Source organism: Psittacula echo (genome assembly GCF_963264785.1).
Source record: "Psittacula echo genome assembly, chromosome: 3".
NCBI lineage: Eukaryota > Metazoa > Chordata > Aves > Psittaciformes > Psittacidae > Psittacula > Psittacula echo.
In genome coordinates, this window is record NC_137736.1 from 105217456 (window position 1) to 105240761 (window position 23306).

Genomic DNA, 23306 nt, shown 5'->3' on the forward strand with positions numbered 1-23306 from the left:
GGAGGTTCTGTGATTCTTGGTCTTACTTATATGCCCATAGTCTCCTTCAAAAGAACCACAGCCAACTTTCCAACCTTTTTGTGCATGAGTGTGCATTTAAAAAAAACCCCAACACCCTATTTCATCGAAAGATTTCAAACAGAACAGTTGGTAAAAGAGTAGCAGAAAAGGAGAACAAGGTATCTTATTCAACTGTATACTGAAGTATATCACATATATTCTACCACTGCACTACGATCTTCTAACTTAATCTTTTTTGTCTACTGAACAACAAAGTCTTTCCAGAGTGCCAGTGAATAGACTTACTGGTAACTATGGTGACTGAATGAAAAGTGGACTGTAATCTCTGGTATTCCAACACATTTATTTCAAAAGGGTCTGGCTGTGTTTATTTGTGAAAACTTTATCAATCATGCAAGTTACAGAATGGCTTTATAATGCTAGATACTTTTGTGTGCTAAAAAATAAGGCCACTTGCTTTTCATAATGTAAAGTGGCAGGATAAGGAAGGTATCACTCTTCAGTTGAACTGTGTTATGGTCAAGAACAGACACAGCAATGCTGAAAAAATAGTGCCTCTACGCTCAGGTATATAAGGGAAGATAGTGACAATAAAGTATTTCAATAGCAGCAAAATTAATGAAGCTTGCTTTCCAGTGGTCTGTGTCCTTCCTTCACTATCTCTGCAGTATAGTTATCTTGGCTGTCTTACATAGTATTTTTTCAAATGTAAGAGGCAGCAACTTGTGTGTGTAGTCCAGGTCTAAAGCATGTGCTGACTGCTCAGCACAAACCAAACTATACTGGGGCTAAGGTTCATAGGACTTTCTTGCAGGGGTGGGAGGCAGGTACAGGTTTGTTAGAGATCTTTCAAGAAGACAATCATCTTCTAATTTCTACCCACCTCACAAATTTGAGTGAAGGTGGTGAAAATACTCAAAAGTTTCAAAGTTCTGAGGTGAATTCACAGACTGTAACTGCCTCAGGATTTTTTTTTTTTAGGAAATAATTATTAAAAACCTTTAAGAAACACAACTCTACAGCTTCAGCAAAACTAAACTAAAAGGACAGGATTACATTTAAACTTTATTTCTTGTTCTGTTAGTCTTACCTAAAAAGAGAGCATGTAGTAATAAAGGGAGATGAAGGGCCCAATCTTCTCTCACACTGTGATCCACTACCATCTCAGTCATGAAGATGACAGCAATATTGCACCTGGAAATTAAATATCACAGTATCAGTTTGAAACCTCTTGAAGATGGGAAAACAGTAACACGATGGCTATTTCTGAAGATTAATTATTAATTAATTAAACAATCTCTACATTTCCAAATTTGTAGCATTTCTTTTCAATATGACTAATGCTGAAGCACCACAGTTACAGCTTTAAGCAAGTAAGTACGCATTACTGAAAAGAACATTCTGTCAGTGCAAATTGTGTAGAAGAGGAATTTCAAAATATGCATGGCCTAGCTAGAATAAAAGATCAAGGAGGGAAAAGTGCTACGAATAGTAGCCACAGAGACTTGGGAAAGAGAAAATTTCCTTTTTTTCTAGTTGTTTCTTCAGTCTGATTCATATGAGAAAGTGATTTCCTACACTGTAAATAGGCTTTCTGGTAGAAATCTGGCAGAACTGCAAGCCTTCAGTGCATGTTGATTTTAGCACTGGAAATTAGCAGAAATTGAAGTTATGATGTTCTGAGTGGTGGGACAGTTGGATTGATGTTGGTCAACAAGTAAGAGGAAGCATCTCACTGAAATGTCAGAATGCGAAACGGCTCACCTATGAAGGGGTCCCCGGGGTGTGATGGTTTCTGGGAGATAGTCCACAAGTGGTGCCCAACATCCTCCATTGTAAGGCATGGGCAGGGGATGTGGTTGCTTGGTTTCAACAATATTCAATAACCAGCTTGTGTATGGAGAAACTGGATCATCTGTGTGGAAAAGCATTAAAACAGTGCATAAAATACAAGACTGGTTACCCATTTTTGAGAAATAGTAAAAGAGAGTTTATGCTAACGTAATAGCTCAGCTGTTTGGATAACATGATAAGATGACACGAGGTTTGCAAATCCTGTGTTCAATAACAAGTGATGCATTTTTAATCCCTCTTTCATGCTGCTGGAAATTAAAGAGATTTCAGGCATAGAGCACTGAATGGTAGGAGCTGCAGCTGAATCCCTGCTGTCACTTCATAGCTTTGGATCCAGATCACAGAGCACCAAGCAACGGACTTTCTCTTCAAAAATGAGAGAAAAGCTCAGCCAACAAAGCTGCTGTCAGAAGCCATCTGCTGCAAGGAGCCATGTACATTCTTGCAACTCCTCACCAGTGCCTTGCTGAGCGATGCTACAAAGGCAGAAGTTAAATGTTTCGAATTAGGAAGGAGGCATAAAGAACACAAAAAACATCTTCAGGGTAATTTTCTTTCAACAGGGATGAATTATCTCTTGAATTTCTCAAAGATTAATCTGACTTTGCTTCAGTATGACAGCTGCTGTATGTTACTGAGTAATAGGTTTTTTCTCCCACCTGTTTATCTGCAATGATGCAGGTCAAGTAAGTTATTTCCACCACTTTCTGTCTTCTCTTAGCTTTGATCATCTCTTCTCTACTCTGATCTCTTTCATTCTTCCTGATTTTTCCCATTGGCCAGTTTTTATTTCTCAGGTCTGACAGTCTGCGATACACTACCATGGAAAGTATCCTTTCCAGGCCTGCTATTGACATATATCCAAACATTGCTGTTTGTGAATTTTTAATGAGAGCATTATTTTTAATTATTATTACATCTCTGCATTTAGGTTGGTTTGAAAACCTCAGCACTTTCCTTTTTTTTAACAGCCTGTATGTGATGCTTGTCGGCTTTGCCAGAGGAAACAAAAGTAGTCTGATTCCTACAAGAGTATCAGAGCTAATGTCTTCTAAAGCACATCACTTCTTGGTTTTGGCAAATCATCTTCAGGTTTCTTGATCTTCAGGAGTCCTTCAGTGAAGTAGTTGCTCCTCCAGTTATTATTCAAAGGCCAATTTTATCATTCCCATTCTTCAGTGTTAGTCTTCCAAGGGGCACTTTAGATCTTTATGATTTAGACCTCTACTTGTTTCTCCCATGATGATTTATTAGCTACAGATAAAGAATAAACTGACCTAATCATGTAGCAAAGTATAGCATTTTCACATATTTATCTTCTAAGGATTAACAAGATAGTGTTTGACAGATGCATTTCCAATAAAAATATCACTGCATATAAATGTTTCACATAAAACTGCTTCTTGAAGTCCATACTAAAACCAAGCTACGCACTCATGTTCTCATGGGTTTACATGCAGACTGAGAAAAAAAGAAGCATTTTGCATCTTCACATACAATCTTTGCCTGAACAAAAGAGTTTCTGTGCTGCAGAGTTGTGTTTCCTATTTATATCCTCAGCAATTTATGTATGCTCAAGTAGACTGCAGAGAATAGAGAAGCCATACCACCAACTACTTCACAGCTTGGGCTGCCTGCCAGAGGGAATAAGTTGCTCTTTCTTAATTGAAATTGCATTATTTATCTTGTGGAATGACAAATGGTATAAGAATTACTCTTTCTTTTTAGAGTTCTATTTATTTTATATCTTGGCATCCATATATTTGCATAAGGGCCCCTGTGAAAGGCAAACCTTGCATAAATATTCACAGTACTATAAAGCTTGCAGGTGTAGACAGGAAAAATGTTTGGGCACTGGCTTGAGGAGACATTCCAAAGAGCAAAGAAAATGTCAGTACTTTTTAACCTTTTATTACTCTAAGCTCTTGTCAAAACCAGCTACTTGTGAAGAATGTTCTGACAATACAAACATTGTTCTGGTTTGAAAGACTGTTCATGCAGATCAGATTAGTGCTGGTGCTCCAGTTAACATCTGCTGAAGAATTTTTAGTAGCTGCAGCACTAGCAAGGCATAAGAAAAACAAGACCAGTGTGCCGAATGCCATTGAGTTGAATATGTTGCACACTTTCGTATATTTAAATACTGCAGTATGTACATAGACAATATATTATAAATATTGTTCTTTGTAATTACAAAAAATAGTTGTCTAAATATTTTAAATTATCCTGTTGTAGTGTACAGTGTTTTCTTATTTTGCAGGAAAGTATCACCAAAAATCTACTTGGATTACAGAATATGTAAGATCTTTACTTTTTATATCAAAATACTGTCCCAAAATGTGTCTGTAGCACCAAGACAAGACATTATGGCCTCTATATTATTTGACCAGGTTTTATTAAGCCAGAGATGAAAGTCAATAAATAGGTCTTGCCTTTTTTACATTTGGTTAGGGCCTAACCAAAATCTGTAGATTGGCTTCTATACAATTCACTCCAGAAACAAAGTCCAACCACCAAACTCTGAAAATTTACATTGTCACTCTCTCAACTGTTGATGCTCAGGAATTTATGCTGAGCATCAAGTGTCCACTCATAGTCCGTTTAGTAGAAATACATAAAGAACAATAAGCGTGCTCAGGAGCCCTATTTCACTCTCCCCTCAAACACAGGTTTGCACAGTGCAGGCAAAAACTGGTTGCAGGAAGCAGAGAAAAGCTAAAGAGGAGAGAAGATCTCATTTTTGGAAACTCCTGAATCTCTTCTTCAGGCTTATATAACAGCATTTGATTTGGAGGGAAATACTAGTAAAGGGCACAATTCAAAGTACTCGCTGGAGTGGTCTTGGAAGTCTTTCACCTTGCCGTATATGAAAGGTTCAAGGTGTTACTGTCTGGAAGATTCTCTGCTGCTGCCTTCCGTGAAGTTCTCTTGGCCTTTAAATAGGTTTGACTGAGCTCAGAATAAACAAAGGAAATTAACTAAATGAGGTATGAAGGTAAAATAAGGACACTCTCCATATGGTGATGCTACATTACTGTTTATACAGAACTTAAACAGAAAGCCTCCACCAGTCATGTTTTCCTCTCATACCAAAACACTGGAAATTTCATCAAGTTGAATGATAGAACTTACTTTTGTCATCATCATAAGATCCTCCGGAGCTATTACTGTATCTTGACTCTAGTCGGGTATGTGCTCTGATTACATTACTGAACCTTCAAATACAAGAAAAATCTTCATTAAAAACAAAGGTTGACACTGAACATCTGACTGCTTACACTATACAAAAAGCACTTCCTCAAGCATGTACTTTTACACTGGAGTAGACAGTAATGTGAATGTAAGGGTCTTTCTTTCACAAAAGAAGATATTTGCAGCCAGTTTCTAATGGTGTGCTCCTGCATTACAAGCTTTTAAAATTTAGCAGATGGAAAATTCCCATGCTGCAAAGGTGTGATTTTCTTGAAGTACGAAACTGTGCTAAGGCTGAACTGAGATATAAACTGTTCACAGCTAGTATTTTGCCACAGCCCCTGTTCATGGGTAAGATTCTGGCAACTTGCTAACGCAGTAACTGACTGAATAGTCCAAAGTCAAGCCTGTACAGGTATCAAACAGCAAAAGCTGCTGCAGATCACCCTTTGGTAGGAAAATCCAGCAACTGTCAGAGCAAATCTAGCAGATGAGTTAAGGGAGACAAGAGACAGAACAAACTGTATATAGCTGTCCTCAAATCTGCCACAGATCCACGACAAGCTAACTTTTCCTGGTGATCTCCTTTGTTGGGCTTGAGTGAGAGAAGATATATATATATCTGTCTGTGCTCAGGGATCTGACAGCCATTAAGCTTGGCATTTACTCATTCATCATTTGTCAGGATGTACTTTAAGTAGCAAAAGTTGCAATTGTATGTATGATTTCTCAGCAAAATATTTGACATAGCTTTCTTAGACCAATTTGGTGGCCTTCTATGATGGGGCTACAAAACTGATGGACAGGGGCAGAGCAGTTGACGTCATCTATCTGGACTTGTGCAAAGCCTTTGACACTCTCCCACATGACATCCTTATCTCTAAATTGGACAGACATCAATTTGATGGGTGGACCACTCGGTGGATAAAGAACTGGCTGGATGGCCGCACGCAAAGAGTTGTGGTCAATGGCTCGATGTCCAGCTGGAGACCGATAACAAGTGGTGTCCCTCAGGGATCGGTGTTGAAACTGGTCTTGTTCAACATCTTTGTCGGTGACATGGACAGTGGGATTGAGTGCGCCCTCAGCAAGTTTGCTGATGACACCAAGCTGTGTGGTTCGGTTGATACGCTGGAGGGAAGGGATGCCATCCAGAGGGACCTCAACACGCTTGTGAGGTGGGCTGATGCCAACCTTATGAAGTTTAACCATGCCAAGCGCAAGGTCCTACACCTGGGTCAGAGCAATCCCAGGCACAGCTATAGGTTGGGAAGAGAAGAGATTCAGAGCAACCCTGCAGAGAAGGACTTGGGGGTGTTGGTCGATAAAAAAATGAACATGAGCCAGCTTCAGTGTGCGCTCACAGCCCATAAAGCCAACCGTATCCTGGGCTGCATCAAAAGGAGCGTGACCAGCAGGTCGAAGGAGGTGATCCTGCCCCTCTACTCTGCTCTCGTGAGACCTCACTTGGAGTATTGTGTGCAGTTCTGGTGTCCTCAACATAAAAAGGACATGGAACTGTTGGAACAAGTCCAGAGGAGGGCCACAAGGATGATCAGAGGAATGGAGCACCTCCCGTATGGAGACAGGCTGAGAAAGTTGGGGCTGTTCAGCCTGGAGAAGAGAAGGCAGCGTGGAGACCTCATAGCAGCCTTCCAGTATCTGAAGGGGGCCTACAAGGATGCTGGGGAGGGACTCTTCATCAGGGACTGTAGTGACAGGACAAGTGGTAACGGGTTAAAACTTAAAGAGGGAATGTTTAGATTGGATATAAGGAAGAAATTCTTTACTGAGAGGGTGGTGAGGCACTGGAATGGGTTGCCCAGGGAGGTTGTGAATGCTCCATCCTTGGCGGTGTTCAAGGCCAGGTTGGATGAGGCCTTGGTTGGCATGGTTTAGAGTGAGGTGTCCCTGCCCATGGCAGGGGGGTTGGAACTAGATGATCTCAAGGTCCTTTCCAACCCTAACTATTCTATGATTCTGTGATTCTTCTGTAAGGCTTAATTTTAAAATTAAATTTTACTCACTGTTCATGAAAGCAAAAGGTGTGATCAAACCTGATTTTTCATAAAGATTTTAGTAGTCATTACTTGGTACACACTCTTGATTTTCTTTCTTTGTGGATAGTTCCTACAAAACCACAATGTACTTAGCACAGCTCATTCGATGTATTTAACAAATGTTCCTCTGCAATTTATTATTAAGCAACATCAGGAACGAGAATTACACAAAAAGCTTTTTTTTTTAACCTTTATATAAGCTTATTTTAAGATGGCTTTAGTGGGATAATGCCGCTCAGGATCAGTCTGAGCATCAGAGTTCCTCACAAAACAATGCAGAACTTTGCCCAACATCTCACCCTTAGCATAGGAAAACATGTACATTTTGGGAAAAAAAGACAAATCAAACAAACCACAAACCTTTCATCAGTCTCTTTCACCATTCTGTTCTCCTCTACATCAGGAAAACTATCTTGGCCAGCTACAACAGTGTTGCTGCTAGAAGTGGTTCCTATATATGAGATATCAGTAAGAACATTTGTCACATGCACCAGACAGTATATACAAAGGAATAAAAGCCCATAACTTAGATTTTCTTAGTAGCTACAGTCAAAATTATCATCCTGCAAGTATTTGCACGTATGAATGGACACTGCTACCTCTACAAACGAGGACTAATGATGCAAAGTTGACATGCTTTGAGGGGTTGATTAACATAATGATGCGCTTCTGCTCCTTAAAGGAAGCTCATTCTCAGGTGACATAAACTATTGTTCTTCAAGAATTTGACAAAACACTGACAAGGTTAAATTTGGGATTGGTCCTTTAAGTGTCTTTGACTATTACAGCTTGGAAACAGCATGAGGGTCTGGAAACAGAACCGTCACACATTTGAGGCTCTCAGTTTTCAGGAAACTGCTGCTTTGGTGTATCTGCTGTGATGGCAGCCTTGATGATGACTTCTTGTTCTGAGAAACTAGTGGCAAAAGAACCACCTCATGTGAGTTCACCAAACATTGGTAATATCCTATTAAAATAGTTGAAAGAATAAAGCATATGTTTACAAAGTGTATACAACATTAGGAATCAAAAAGGACTATAATTTAGATGTGCAACAGGGCCTACAATTCACACTTTATATATACACAGATCTGAATGGGCACAAAAGCCAGAGGTTTGTGGTTTTGTTTTTTGGTTTTTTTTAAGAGATAAAGACTCAAAAGAGCAGGAAAGCATAAATGGAAAGTATATTTAGGTCATACCAGAAGCTGCAGCTGAGGCTTTGTTACTGGCAGCAAAACGGTAAAATGGAGGATTATCACAATGCTGAACTATTGGGTTCACTGGGTCTGTTTGCTGCAGCTCAAAAAGCAGCTCTTCCATTGTCTGAATAGTGTTGTTGCGACATAGATATATTGCAACCTTTTTTATCTAGAGAAGAAAATAACAGTTAAGTTCAAAGTACATTTCTGAAGAAACCAATACATGTTACATTACACCACTGAAAAGAGCCATAAGGCAAATGTTACTCTGGGTCAACACAACCACACAACTGCATCCATTTTGTTCATATAAAAATAAAACGGCTCATCTTGATATCAAGATATTGGCTCCAGCAATGTGAATCTGTGATCTAATTGACACGCTTGTGAGGTGGGCTGATGCCAACCTTATGAAGTTTAACCATGCCAAGTACAAGGTCCTACACCTGGGTCAGAGCAATCCCAGGCACAGCTACAGGTTGGGCAGAGAAGAGATTCAGAGCAGCCCTGCAGAGAAGGACTTGGGGGTGTTGGTCGATAAAAAAATGAACATGAGCCGGCTTCAGTGTGCACTCGCAGCCCAGAAAGCCAACCGTATCCTGGGCTGCATCAAAAGGAGCATGACCAGCAGGTCGAAGGAGGTGATCCTGCCCCTCTACTCTGCTCTCGTGAGACCTCACTTGGAGTATTGTGTGCAGTTCTGGTGTCCTCAACATAAAAAGGACATGGAACTGTTGGAACAAGTCCAGAGGAGGGCCATGAGGATGATCAGGGGACTGGAGCACCTCCCGTATGAAGATAGGCTGAGAAAGTTGGGGCTGTTCAGCCTGGAGAAGAGAAGGCTGAGTGGAGACCTCATAGCAGCCTTCCAGTATCTGAAGGGGGCCTACAAGGATGCTGGGGAGGGACTATTCATCAGGGACTGTAGTGACAGGACAAGTGGTAATGGGTTAAAACTTAAAGAGGGAATGTTTAGATTGGATATAAGGAAGAAATTCTTTACTGAGAGGGTGGTGAGGCACTGGAATGGGTTGCCCAGGGAGGTTGTGAATGCTCCATCCTTGGCGGTGTTCAAGGCCAGGTTGGATGAGGCCTTGGTTGGCATGGTTTAGAGTGAGGTGTCCCTGCCCATGGCAGACGGGTTGGAACTAGATGATCTCAAGGTCCTTTCCAACCCTGACTATTCTATGATTCTATGATTCTATGAATTATGCCAAAGTTTTTGCTTACCATCCACAAATGAGCTGTTTATGTGTAGAACTATATAACACCCACATATAAAACCCATCTAATTTTGTACCTATCATTTAAGGATATCAGCACTAACTCTGAATTACACTCAGGGATTTATAGTTTCAGTATGTGATTTCCACATGATGGATTTTACTCTCTTGAATGGAGCAAACTTCTCATCTAGAAAGCTAGATCCACATGTGTTTATTTCCAGATACAGCTGATGTGAAAGAGGCAGCCAGAATAGAATAAGCCAGGCACTGAGTAACTACTTAGAACAAAAAAGGCAGAGTGATTTTGTATACAGACTTCATGCATCCTGATCTGAAAAATCTGAGTATCATTCACAGAAATTCTGGGAATTTTTATGTATCTTTTAACAAGACCTCAAACTTTATTGTATGCACTGCAGCAATGAGGGAGGGCTGTTGAGATACTGAGACTGAATTAGTCTAAATTCTTGCAGAAAAAACCCTTTTGGATTTTATGATGGTTATTATAAGCAGAGACTCAGTATGGCTCAAAACCTTTTAATTTATAAACTGTTGAAGATGGGAAATCATATGGGGAAGCATACCTCTGTGGCTGCCTTCTTGTGTTTAAAGATGTCTCTAACATGATTATAGTGGAGCTGATACACTGGATTGAACTGCCTGTTGGCCTCACCAAGTATTGCTGTTCTTATACTCTTAAATACTTTTGTTAAAATAAACTTCCTGACCTCTTCTCTTTTCTTCTTTTTTTTTTTTCTCATTTTCTTTTGCTTAAAGTAGAGAAAATGTACATATTTAAAGTCTCTTATACTCTACTGTACAAAAAACTTCCCAGAGACTTTCTAGATACAAATCCAACTCCTTTCCAGGGCTCATTTCTAGGTGGGCTCACAGTGCCACTTCAAGCTTCTTTCATTCCAGAAGGGATCATGTTGCCTCCAGTAAGTCTTTGCTGAAGAGGTTTCTGAAGCATAAATATTCCAAGAAATCTTTCAGCATGTATGTGAAAGAAAGGACAGTTTAGCATTTTGCACTGGGTCACTGGGAAAAAAATGCTTAAAGAAAACAAGAGACAAGGCAATGAATTTAGCTGATTAAAAATAAATAAATAATACACAAATAAAATAAGTCAGGAATGCTTTTAGCTTGAACCCACATGGGCAGAACAGATGGCTGAAGGCATGAAGCAGCTGGTAACCGCCTTGGGGTACAGACAGCTCCAAAAGGAGACTGGTAAAGTGGCAATCTTGCAACTGCCTGATCTTTTGAGCCCAGGTGAGCTGGAACAGTGCTGATAAACTGTACGAATTATCTTTATTTCCTAATGTGTATGTGTTATCTACATGACAATGGAAGATACATGTTTATGGTATCAGTAGCATGTGTAGTTAGCAGACTTAGGTATGATTTCTTATCTGCAAACCCCAGGGCATTATCCAAGCACTGAGCAGATGAGCCTGGTGTATCTTCCTACTCCAGACAAAGTTGTAAGTTAAGGGTGACTCAAAAGCACAGTCAGGCTTCCTACAGAAAACTTCTTCAGATTTTGCAAAACTGTGAATCAGATTTTTAACTCAGCATTACAGAACAGAGACTAACAGAGAGGCAGAAAACACAGGAACCTTCTCAGCTGTAACCAATGAAAACCTGATTGTCTTAACAGCCACTAGAAGGCTGGAAGGATAAGCAGAAAGGTCCCTCAGGCAAAACAGCAGATGCTGAGCAGATGCTGAAACAGACTGCTGTCTTTGTGGAGTAAGAGGACTGTATTGTCCTGTAGAAGGACAGGGCTATGAGAGCCCAGGCGTTGAGGCAAGAGGGTCTGGAAAGAATATGAAGAAGACTGCTACGGGTAAGAAGGGGGTTTGAGGTAGGCTGTTCAGAGCTGTGGGATGGCAACAGTTTTGGAAAAAGGATGTGTTGAAAGGTCTGGGTTGGCAAGTATCTGGACGGGAAGAAGTTGCATGTGAGGGGCTCCTGGGCAAGAAGTGAGAGGGTTAGCAGGTATTTTCAGTCAAGCTACAGACTTAGGAGTGAGACACATACTCAGCACAGAATTACTCCTTCCTGTTAGAAAACTGCCCCTATTCATTTGTTAGCTGTGAGAAATGCAACAGCACTCATTTTGCCTCTTATCTCTGTGATTTGCATTTGTTATCTGCCAACACAGCTCCTCCTCATGGAGGCCACCTTTGGGTCTGATCCCAAGTCTGTCATAGATTGTAGGATCAGTCAGGTTGGAAAAACCTGGGAGAGCCTCTGTCACTCTGTCACAATTGATGGAAAGATCTTCATTACCCTCAAGACATTTGAGATCAATCCTTTTGTACTCTTATATAAATCTTGAGCTTGTTCTTACACCAACTCCACTTTCAAATGGTACAACACAAAAAATGTCTATGGTACAACATCCTGAATATTTTTTTGAGCTTCTATATTTCCTTTATTCTACTATGCATAGCAACCACCCTAAACACTTAAAGAAAAGTATTATTTCAGCAATTGTAAATGAAGGATGTTTATGAGGCTTTTTATATAAGTTTAATACTATTAATACTAATTTCAAATTTATTTCAGGGAAATCAATAGAAAGATAATAACTAATAAAACAGAATACTGTAATTGTCCTTGAAAATTTACTAAATTTAGATTCTGTTTCACCCAGCAACCAAGCAATAAGGAACATGGGAATGGAACTATCTTGCTTTTCTCAGACAGCCCTGATTTTATTTTAACTTGAATAATAACAATACCCCTGCACAGTTTGATTTGCACATTGCAGGAACAGTTATATAATTCATGCCATGCAAAGGCAAAAGTTGGTATGGTAAGGAGCTTATAATGGTTAGCTATCTTATATCTTTTATGAACCACATAAAGCCTTAGTCTGCTGAAGAAGGAAAGAATGTAGCTAATTGATAAATGAGAAAAATTATAAGCATTGAATATTTTTACCTCATTTTTTGTGCAAGTTAATTTAACCTCTGAACAGTCACTGTCTCTTTAATAAAATTTTTAAGATATAGAGATGGCAAATTTTTATGCAATTTTGACATGAAAAAGTACTTCTAGTATTTTTTCCCATTTATTCTGGAAATTTATGGCCAGTCCCTGTTACTGGCCCTTTACACAGACATGCAAAGTTGCTCTTTGCTCAAAAGAGCCTATCTCTTGCTTGAAATGAGGTGTGCTCTGCTGGTGGAGATTGATATTCCCACTACTCAGCTCCTTTCCTGAATTTCAGTTTCCTGGCTCATTTATTCCCATGATACAATTCTGTACAGTATGCGAGGGAATATGTTGGTACTTCTCTTTTTTGAAACACAAATTAATGTTATGTAGGTGATAGGTGTTTTCTTCATTAAAACCTGTGCAACCAACAGTAAATAAAATAAAGTGCAAACACTTACATAAGGTAAAAGGATGGTATCACTACTAACACCACACAAACTAATGAGAAACTGCAGTGTTATCCTAAGGTTGTTACTCCATTTGTCATTGTTGGCCAAAGCATTCCAGACATTTTCCATCTCTGGTCCAGGAATTTCATCTCCATACTGCAAAGGATCACAGACATAGATTTCCTGAAATATGCAGACCTCCAAACTAAGGCATGCTCTTTGAGAGCATTTTCTCATGCAAAACCAAGAGTAAAGTGCTGTAAAAAGTGACAAACCAGTATTTTAAAAACCTGACAGGTGTCAGAGCATACATTCTATTTAAAAGTAATTAGGTTCAGATCCACAGAAAGACTTAAATCACAAATAAAGCTGCATCTACACTGCCACTGGCATCTACATCTGCTGTCATCTACACCTGCTGTCATCTACACTGGCACTTCAAGATGTCAGTTCCTCTATCACACAGACAGCCTCAATGCTAGGTCAATTGGTATAATTTGAAGAAAGCACGCTTGTTCACTCTGGAGCAAAAACTTCATGTGGTTTTTGGAAGCAACTTACTCTGACTGCTGCTGGTATGCATTAAAGGTGAAAATGTATCACAGCTGTTTTGAACCAATAAAATTCGGCTAACAATATCCTAGAGATACCATACCATCAGATAATTCATGAGCTAGTACCATGCCCTGGATATGCAACAAGTATCAAGAAAACATTCTGGTGGGTTGAAGTACAGCCCCCACATTACTTCAGACATGCTCATATGACAAAATGCGCACAAAATAATAATGATGTTTTACTTACAGGGCCTCTATATGAGGCAAGATCCAGAATCTACTGCTATGTAGCACACATTCGGCTTGAGAGAGCACTAACCCTGAGCAAGTTAGGAAATATAAACCATTCTGTCCCATATGACATAGGTGCCAAGCATTGCTTCCTGGAGTTTATGTATTTAGCAGTTTAGACATATATACTGAATCTGGCAGAAGCAGTGCCAGATCAGGCACAGCACACTAGTGCCTGCAACTCAGCAAAGAGAAGGAAAAGATGGATTCCCAGTACCTTCTCTACCAGCTGCTTAGGCATTTTAGATGAAAAACTAATTGGAAAAAAGGAATTCCTGGTCCTTCATCAGGACCTTCGATCTAAAATATCTTCCCTTTTACAAAAGAATGCTTTAACTAGTACCTTAAAGATTTATACTCCTTTTTCCTTTCCACTTTCTTAAAGAGTATCTAAGTGTTTCCTAAACAGTATAAGAACTTCAGTAGGACAAATTCCAGGTGCTTATTCTCATCCCCAAATAAACTTTCATCTGCTGCCTTAGACATTAATCCAAGAGGTGACAAACGAGGGAACTGAACTTAGTTCCTCCACGGATAATCCTTCATGCTCTCACTATTAAGTAGTTTGTTGTTTTTTTTTTTTTTAAATGGGGTAAAACACTGTTCATGTTTTGAAAGAGAACAGTTTTAGCATTGTCCTGAAAAGAAAAAGTGAAGGAACTTCCTCAAAAAACAAGGTTGTATCTCATTAGTACAGAATGTTCTCATGCAAAATTTCTGGTATCAGAGGGAAGAAACCTAAATACCTTTTGCTTAAGAAATCTAAGTTGGAATATTTCAGAAATTGTTTTACAGGTTTGTTTCTTTGTTTTGCTTTTTTACCTTGGCTGTCATATACATGAGATTATTAAGAACCAGTGAGGTGGCCTCAGGAGAGCCCCAGCCATTCCCTTTTAGTCCATTTGTGGCTGCTATTTCCCCATCCTTGTCTTTCAGTTCATCCTCTGGAGTAGTAGGGCTTGAACCAGGGAGCAGCAGCCTGTTGTCTACAAGCTCAATATTATGAAGCCATGGTAGCAGATAGGTAAGCATGATCTGTCTTCCATTTGGATGCGTTGTTGGAAATCGCTGGCTTACCTCTAAAATTGTAAAAGTTGAAAAGGCCAACATATTAGTTTATGAATAAACTTTAAACACACAATTTAAATCAGATTTCTGACATGTGTTAGGCTACCTGATGGTTTTTAACTTGCAAATCACAAGCATATAAAAGCATGTAGTTGAACTTCCTGAAGAAAAACATTACTTTAATGTTCAATTATAGCAAGCAATTGGCCAGGTCTTCTATCTAAGATAACTAACACACTCTGGGCTTTGAAACAGAACGTCACCCCTTGTTATTGTGCCCATATTAGGTATTAAGTGAAACAGATGTCAATAAAGAAGAAAAAGGATAATTCAGTTCCTGGCAGTTATTCTAGAATTTCAAGAGCTTTTGAAGAATTACAATAAACATACAAAAGTGTTCTGCAGAATTACAAGTGGCCCATTAGCCTCCATGTTTCTAAGCTGTAGTTTAAATCTTAAGGTACTTGCTATACTGAGTTTACAAAACCACCTTGCATATATTAGGAGTCTTATTTCCTGTGAGGAGGCCTATAAAATGTATAGCTGGCTGCCAGTGCAGGAGTGCTTGTATAAAGAACTTTATATAGTTTATAAAAATGAACTGGCACTGTAAGTGAAAGAGATTTGTAAAATCTGGGTAAGAAATACAGTGACAGGCTTCCTGCCAAGGTGAACCACATTAGCTCTCCTTACCAGAATTCTTCTGTAAAATCAGAACAGTTAACATTTCTTTTCTTTCCTTGCAGCCTGGTTTTTAAAAATCTTCAAGACATACACTGTTTTCTCTCCTTATGATTCTAGATGTATGAAAAGGGGCCCTGATTTGGATTGTAGATTTGAGTTCTTTTAAGTGACACAGCCTCTACAGCAACATGAATAGATGGTAACAGCAATAATGAACAACATTTGCTTTTTTTCTTAAGATAAATGAGCCATCAGAATTTCCCTACACCAGTTACTTATAACTTACAGTATCTTGGGCACTGCAAAATGGATGATGTATTGTTCCTTTACCCTTTGTCAGACCCAGTAAAAATAACAGAATGGGATTTTAAGAGCCAGTAAGGATTCCCATGGTTGCAGACATTGCATTCTGTTATTTAAGAACTAGAGCAACACATTTAGATGGATTAAAACAGAAGATACATCCCAAAGTGTCATTGTTCCCAGGAATGGTCTCAGAGTGGGCGTATTCTGAATGGTGCTCCTGCAGGTCTGATGTTTTAACATTTTTCTCATTAATCTCAACAAAGATATTTCTGATAAAATGAAAATGATACTAAGACTTGCAGAAGTGTCAAATAACAGAAGGTAGAGATCATGCATTCAGAGTGATTTGAATCATTAGTAAAACTGGACACAGGCAGTCAATCTTGCCAAAGCTGAAGTCATGTTTATACAAAATTAAGAACTCTATCCTCTATATCATCTATATAAATCATCTATATAAATGTATGTATAAGAAGAATCACCTTGCTTAACACAGGAATCCATTATAGTAGTTTGCCAATGTCACTTTAACTTGCTCAGGACCATTGTAATTTCAAAGTTACCCTGAGATGACGCAAGTGGCATAGTTTTTAAATAGCTATTCTGTACTTTGTATCAGTACCTCTAGGAAATATACATTGCATTATTAAATCTGATTTGACCTGAACCAGAATAAAAACAGGTCAAGCTAAATTTATAAACAGAATTGCTGTTCACAGTCAAAATGTCTTAGCAGTTTACCATTTGTACAAAAATGTAAAATAGATACAGTTATAGTCAAACAGATATAAGTACCTGAAAAAAGTGGAAGGGTGAGTTCAGGATACATTCTTGCTAGTTCATATGAAAGAAGGGCAAGTGAGACACTGTAAAGAGGTGGCAACGGACCATGTGTACCATACAAGATACTGCCTGGTCTTTGCTCAGCTACCTTTTTTGAATAAACAAAAAGCTTTGATTCAAGGATCTATGAAAGAGAAAAAAATAATGTAATGAGACAAAAATTCATTAACTCAGGAAATGTCAGCATTTCAAGTTTAGATATCAGAGAAGGATCTATATGCTCCAGAGTATACTCCCAAATTTGAAAGACATAATAACTATTATTTTTCCATTAATTTTTATATAAATATTCCTGTAAGAATTCATAGCCAAGACAAAACTAATTGTTTACTATCAAAACAAAACTAAAAAGCAAATAAACTACTTTATAAGAGGTTCACAAAAAAAACCCAAAGATAGGAGGAAAAAAAAGTTGCTGATACATGCCTGCATAAGTTGCATGGAAATTTCATAAATCTCTCTGTTGGTGTCAGATGCTTTGAACAGCACCAAATTTAAAAGCGTCACTATATCAAAAGGATAGTTCCTAGAAGAACAAACAGTACATTTTTGTGAATGTTGGTGAGTAATGCATATTATATTCCTCTGATTTACTCTGTAATATGGTCTAAAGAGAATGTCATCTTTCTTTTCTCTGTTCTACCACCAGAATATGGGAAAGGGAGCTCTTAAGAATACAGGCGGCTTGATCAAAGGGCCATCTGGTGAATGGGAAGAAAGAAAGGATTATTTATAATTACCTTAGACTAATGCTTAGGAATGCACTGAGTTACCCACAGTGAGAAATGCAATACCTGCGTCTATAACTGTCAATTCATTTTAACTTATAATATGAACTGCTTACAGAACAGGCCAATACCCATCAGAGAAGATGGGTAACATGAAAATTTCCACAATAAAGTATTTCTTAAGCCAAGCTGCAAATAAAACAGTTCCTTTGGTAAAAAGACACTATCTCTGACATGAACATTCCTGGATGTTAGACAGTTTTATCAAAATGGTTTTCAAAGCGTAAACAAGAAATACTGCTTCAAAAAGCCCACAATCTATAAAGTCAACATTAATTGTTAGGGTAAACATATTAAGATGTTAATTAGAATATTGATAGAAAAGCAATTCACATGTCATAGTATTTGGATTTCCACTAAATAAGTTTCTGCTTTCTCATCATCATTTGTACATGCACCTGATTCAATTTTGAACCATCATCTTCTCATTGTGTATGTAATAATCCTGGATTACTACAAAATTCCTATTTTGACATTTTAGTGTTAAAAAACCGGCAAATACATGTGTGGCCTGGGACATTCTGCGTAACTCCAACTGCTAGCTGCAATCTATCCTCTACACCAGTCTCTCTGTCCTTTCACTAAGTTCAAAAAATAATAAGAAAAAGGAAATTAAGGGAAGCAGCTTCTTGTAGAAAGACAGACATCAGCAGTGAGATGCATTACTGCCCATTTTTACAAGCAGCTTAAGCAGTGGCCTCACTATACAGGTTGATATACAATAGAGGAAAAACTGTTAACATCTTTCAGATATTGATAAAAATCCCAGCTTGCTAGAAATTAAACTTTCCCTTCAAAGTAAATCATGCAGATCATACTTTCAATTTTTACTGTAGGTATGGGAAAGATTCATTTTTAGGACACAGTAGCATAAGTGACACCATCTGAGTTAAAAAAAAGACTGGCTGAAAACCAACAACACAAGCTGAACCTCCAGGGTTTTTTTACTTTTGAAAGTGTAGATTAATAGAGTAATACCTGCTTCCACACACAGTTGCAATGGCTTTGAAACATCCAGATGCAAGCTGGTATGATCCAGTATAACATCGATCTATAGCCCAGTTGAAGAGATTGATTTGATCAGGATTCAGTTCTAGCAATAGGACTACAACTTCACAGCCAAGCTGATGAACCTGAGCAAATAAATACATGTCAAAACATGAGATCAGGTGAAATCAGGTATGTTCATTGTCTACAATTGTGAGTGAGATAGGCAAAACAAGGGGACAATGAAGTATCCAAAAGAAATCACAGTAAAAAGAAATCAGAGGACTTTTAATACATTCTTTTTGGGATAGCAGAGTTGAGATGCAACTTAGTTTTCAATACCCCTCAATTGAAAGAAAATCATATGTACAAAGACTACACGAATAAAACATATTTTCAAAGGAGGCTTCCAAAATTAAGCACGGAAAAAAGCAGAATCTTTGGAAAATCTGAGATACTTGATAGGTGTTCTTGGGCAGCTTCCATTTGTATTGGTTAACTGATTTGTTAAATGTCTACTTTATACTTCATGTGAGTTTCATAAAGTGACACAATTTCATGTTTGTCCTTCTTCTGACTAACACCGAAGCAAGGCAGACAAAGAACAATACCTTTTCAAGTCTAAGGTTACGAAAACTTGTATGTTTAATCCAACTACATCAAACAATCTAACAACTCTCCCTATGGACCTTGTATAACTTAATCCTGGTACCACCACCACTACAAACACAGCATTGGTACAGTGTGGACTATGCCTTTGTGTTCCTTCAGTAGAGGATAGTACTGAACACTAAACACTAATGCCTGCTAATACTCTATCATCAAGTGTAGGTAACTACCTGTAGGACTGCAAACGATATTTAATGTTAATAGCCAGATAGGATCCCTTTCATCTTAATCTGAACTAGCTGCACAGGCAATATAGTTTACTTACAGTCCTTCGTGACAATGATTAGCCATGAATTACAGGGATTAGCTTGGGTGAAACAGATTTCACCCATCATATCCAAATATTGCATTTCAAAGGAAGAGTTAAAAAAAACAGTAATTTTTGTCCCCAGCAATGATCATTTAGATATGGTGATATCATATTTGTTGATGATAATGAAAACAAGTCAGGAGAAAAGTGTATCTTTTCCTTTCTCTTATTCTGTGTGTTTCCTTCCCATACCCATAGGAATTTCAATTCTACATATCACTTACACATACTTTCATAGCTCCATCCCTACCAACATTCCAAAGTCTTATCTATTTTCTGAAAGATATTCTCTGGAACTATCCCTTCTTCTAATTTGTCCAACCTTGTTTTCAGAATTAATTGCCATTTCTACAGCATGTATCCTCTAGCTGCTCCACAAGCCTTTAGGTTTTGCTGTCAGCATTTTTTAGCAATTACAATCACCTGTGCTGGTATGAGACATTTAGGGAAAATAGTAGGTCAAAGTGCAAGATTCCACAAAGTGAAAGATCATTGCTCTCTACCTACCTGCTGTAAATCACCAATCTACTCCTCCTTAATTAAAGACTTAGCCCAATCAGCTCTAAATACAGAAATATGACTGGGTAGTTACGAAGTCAAAACTTATCTTCAAATAAATGGAAAAGAAGATTACAACAGTAATCTATTACATGTTTTTAAAAACAAAAAAAATCTGCCTTTCCTGAATCATTTATCCTCTTGAATTCTTTGGAAGATCTACCCACTCAGCTTGCACTCAGATTTGTTTCACCAGCATCTATGTTACCAAGCAGGAAGGGATTTTACATTCTTATTCCCCAGAAACTTGAAGCAGGTGGGTGAAAATACGCCAAATAGAAATACAAATATTTTTCATCTTGTGCCATTTTCAACCTTTTTTTATCAGCTGACAAAAAGCCTGAATTTCTGTTGCAAGTAACACTGAGCCACAAGGCAGTTTTTTATCTTATTATTTACCTATGTTATCTTTTCAGGAATAGTGATTCTTTTACGGTTTAAATGCTTTTAAATTAATTATACCTTTGTATTAGAACCTTGCATAAAGCTATTGTTTCCTGCTAAAAATAGAATGTGTATATAGTTTGTAGAGTCATACACTCTTCACTCGCCTGGTACACAGATTCAAATTATTCATCAGTGTTGCATTTTGGTGAGTACTTACACGTAAATCTTGACAAGCCAGAATGTTATCAAGCCATTTGTAAAGATACCCATCAGGGGAAAGACCAACATTATCAAATACAGGTCCACAGCAGAGCACAGCTGACATGGCCTAAAAACACAAGAGACTTTAGTGACACAAAAAAGTAACATGATTTAACCTTTCAGAATTACTTGAGTCTAGATCCAGGCTAAAAAAAATGACAGAATCATAGAAACATATAATCACAGAACAGTTAGGGTTGGAAAGGACCTTAAGATCATCTAGTTCCAATCCCCCTGCCATGGGCAGGGAGGTCTCACACCAGACCATGTCGCCACTTGGTTTTCTTTTGAAGGGAACTATGGTGAAAATGGTAACAGCAGATTTTTGCTAGAATTCAGTAATTCTGTTGCTATAGGTGTTACTGGATTCAAGATAATGCTCAGTATAAGGATTTTGGAATGAAGCTCCGTTTCCCCATTCTTCAAGATACATTTTATCATTTTACCCAGTCTTCAAAAATCAAGCTACAAAAACATTTAAATTGACAGATGTTTCAATAGTATCTTTCTGCAAAAATTTAAACTGTGTAAGTGATACAGCTTATAACAAGTACATAAGCTGTTATTTCCTGGTTTGGAAAATAATTACCCTTGAAAAGTGTCTACAAATTAAAAATGCATAACCTCAGTGGCTTATATATTCTGAGATAGCACTGTACATGTAAAAGTTTGCATCAGGTATGCCAATTTAAATTTCTGTTAAATAAAAGGAAATAAACCCCACAATTACTGGAAAATTGCTACTACTCTTTTTGGCAGTGAAACTTTAATACCTTTAATGCACAATACTGGTATCTTGTAATCTGGTGATTTCTATCACTGTAACGGTCCAGCGGTGTGAACATAATACTGAAAGGTCCTGCCCACTGGCTGAATAAGATGAACAGGTGATGCCTCAAGCTCTGCTGAGGGAAGAGAAATCTCCTGTGGTGAACTAAGTGAACAGAAATACAAATAATTGTGATTTGTTAATGCTAAATGAACATCCATGTGGCAGAGATGGTGACATGAATTTCAAATTTCTACAGAAAGGGAGTTTTTTCTGAAATATTTAATATACACTTACTCTAAAAGTATCTGATTCTGATTCTGATTCTAAAGCTCCATTAAAAAATGTAATGAAGTTAATTAAGATGCATCTTATTTCGAAGAACCTTCAGTTCTGAATTAATGTGTAGTTCTACAAACATGTATGTCTGACCTTTCCATGCAGGAAAGTAATTATAGGATCAGGCTTTTCTCTGCCTCTTGCATTCCTTTATTGACAAATATTTACTTGTTTTTCCAATCCTTTAAATGCAAGCTCAAAAAATACGTATGTCTTATTCCAACACAATTATAGGTAGCGACAAGAAAATAAAAAAAAACTTAGTGCCTTTTGTTTATGACAGAGATGTGGTATATTTTCTGAACAGCTAAATTAAGCGAGCAAATGAAAAACATCTATGAATTCTTAACCATGTGGAGTAAAAAAAGAGAAGTCTTTTAAACAATCATTTTAATTCCCCTAAGCAAAACATGATGGCAGAGGGGGTACTACATTTATTAAAGAGACTGGCAAACTGCTACTGGCCAGTTATTTTTCACCTAGGAACTGTGCTGGAAGCCAACAAAGTCTAACTAGACAATACTAATTCAAATCAATATGAGCAGTGGCTAAGGATGATAGATGTTGACATGATAAATATTTGCTAGGAGTTAAATGTTATGGCTTTGTTAGTTATTGATATATTTTAAAGCTGTCTTGTTAGCAAAAAATACATCTGTGAATTATTGAAATAAATGATTTATTATTGTATTCTCTGAAAACATGGCTGTTTCATTGTAGAAAATGCATACAACATGCAGTCATTTGGTCATACACCTGGTATAACATGAGAATGATTGCAAAGAGGAAGGTGTTTGCAAATAGGGCAAAGTAACTACTAGAAAAACTCTGTATTGTTAATGTTCATCATTTAGAAGAGAAATAAACAAAAGAAATTCAGTATTTTGTTTGATATCAGCAACTAAGAACTTAATGCTAACTTAGTTCAAAGGATTTTTTTTTTTTTACTGTCTTAAATGAGAATAGCATGCCCTGTTTTTCTTATTTTGTTCAACTGTTATATAATTTTTATGTATCTTGGAGCAGAAAGCAACTTTGACAAAATTTGCACATTGGAAACCTACATGAAAGCATTTGTACATTGTTTATTCCCTTACTTTTCCTCTTTTGAATTCCTTTGTATTTGTTGCTACAAATGCTGCTATGTTCTGTCATAAATGATCTGGAGATAGTAGATTTACATAGACTGAGTAAGCTCCAGAACTTATCTTCCAGCACTTACATGAAGGCCTTTAAAGCAGACTTTATTTTTTATTTTTTGCTAATGGAATTATGTTACATTTCTGAAGTGATCTTGCAATAAATAAAAAGCATGAAATGAGTTGGAGAAATCTTTGCTATAAAACCGGAGTGAGATAACATGGGATATAGTCACAATGCCTTGGGCAAGTTTTTCACTATATTGAATATTGCACATTTTCTGCACCTACCTACATCCTTCAAGGCCTGAGTTTATGAAGAGTCTGGCAATAAAGTCAAAGGGAAGAAAATAAGGCCTTATGTCAAAGAAATCTGGAGACCCTAGAGGTCACA

General features: G+C 37.7%; 1 protein-coding gene across 2 annotated transcripts in view; it reads right to left on the reverse strand.

Annotated features, from left to right (window-relative positions):
• FRY (FRY microtubule binding protein) overlaps nt 1-23306 on the reverse strand; it is a gene marked incomplete at both ends in the record, with an annotated part of 167064 nt that overhangs the window by 51060 nt on the left and 92698 nt on the right. For both annotated transcript variants that reach the window (XM_080614000.1, XM_080614001.1), the window contains 12 exons: nt 1112-1215; nt 1786-1936; nt 5008-5090; nt 7488-7578; nt 8330-8498; nt 12966-13112; nt 14627-14883; nt 16658-16829; nt 17132-17231; nt 18472-18626; nt 20622-20732; nt 21439-21599. In XM_080614000.1, coding sequence (XP_080470126.1) covers nt 1112-1215; nt 1786-1936; nt 5008-5090; nt 7488-7578; nt 8330-8498; nt 12966-13112; nt 14627-14883; nt 16658-16829; nt 17132-17231; nt 18472-18626; nt 20622-20732; nt 21439-21599 — 1701 coding nt within the window. The remainder of the gene's footprint in view (nt 1-1111; nt 1216-1785; nt 1937-5007; nt 5091-7487; nt 7579-8329; nt 8499-12965; nt 13113-14626; nt 14884-16657; nt 16830-17131; nt 17232-18471; nt 18627-20621; nt 20733-21438; nt 21600-23306) is intronic.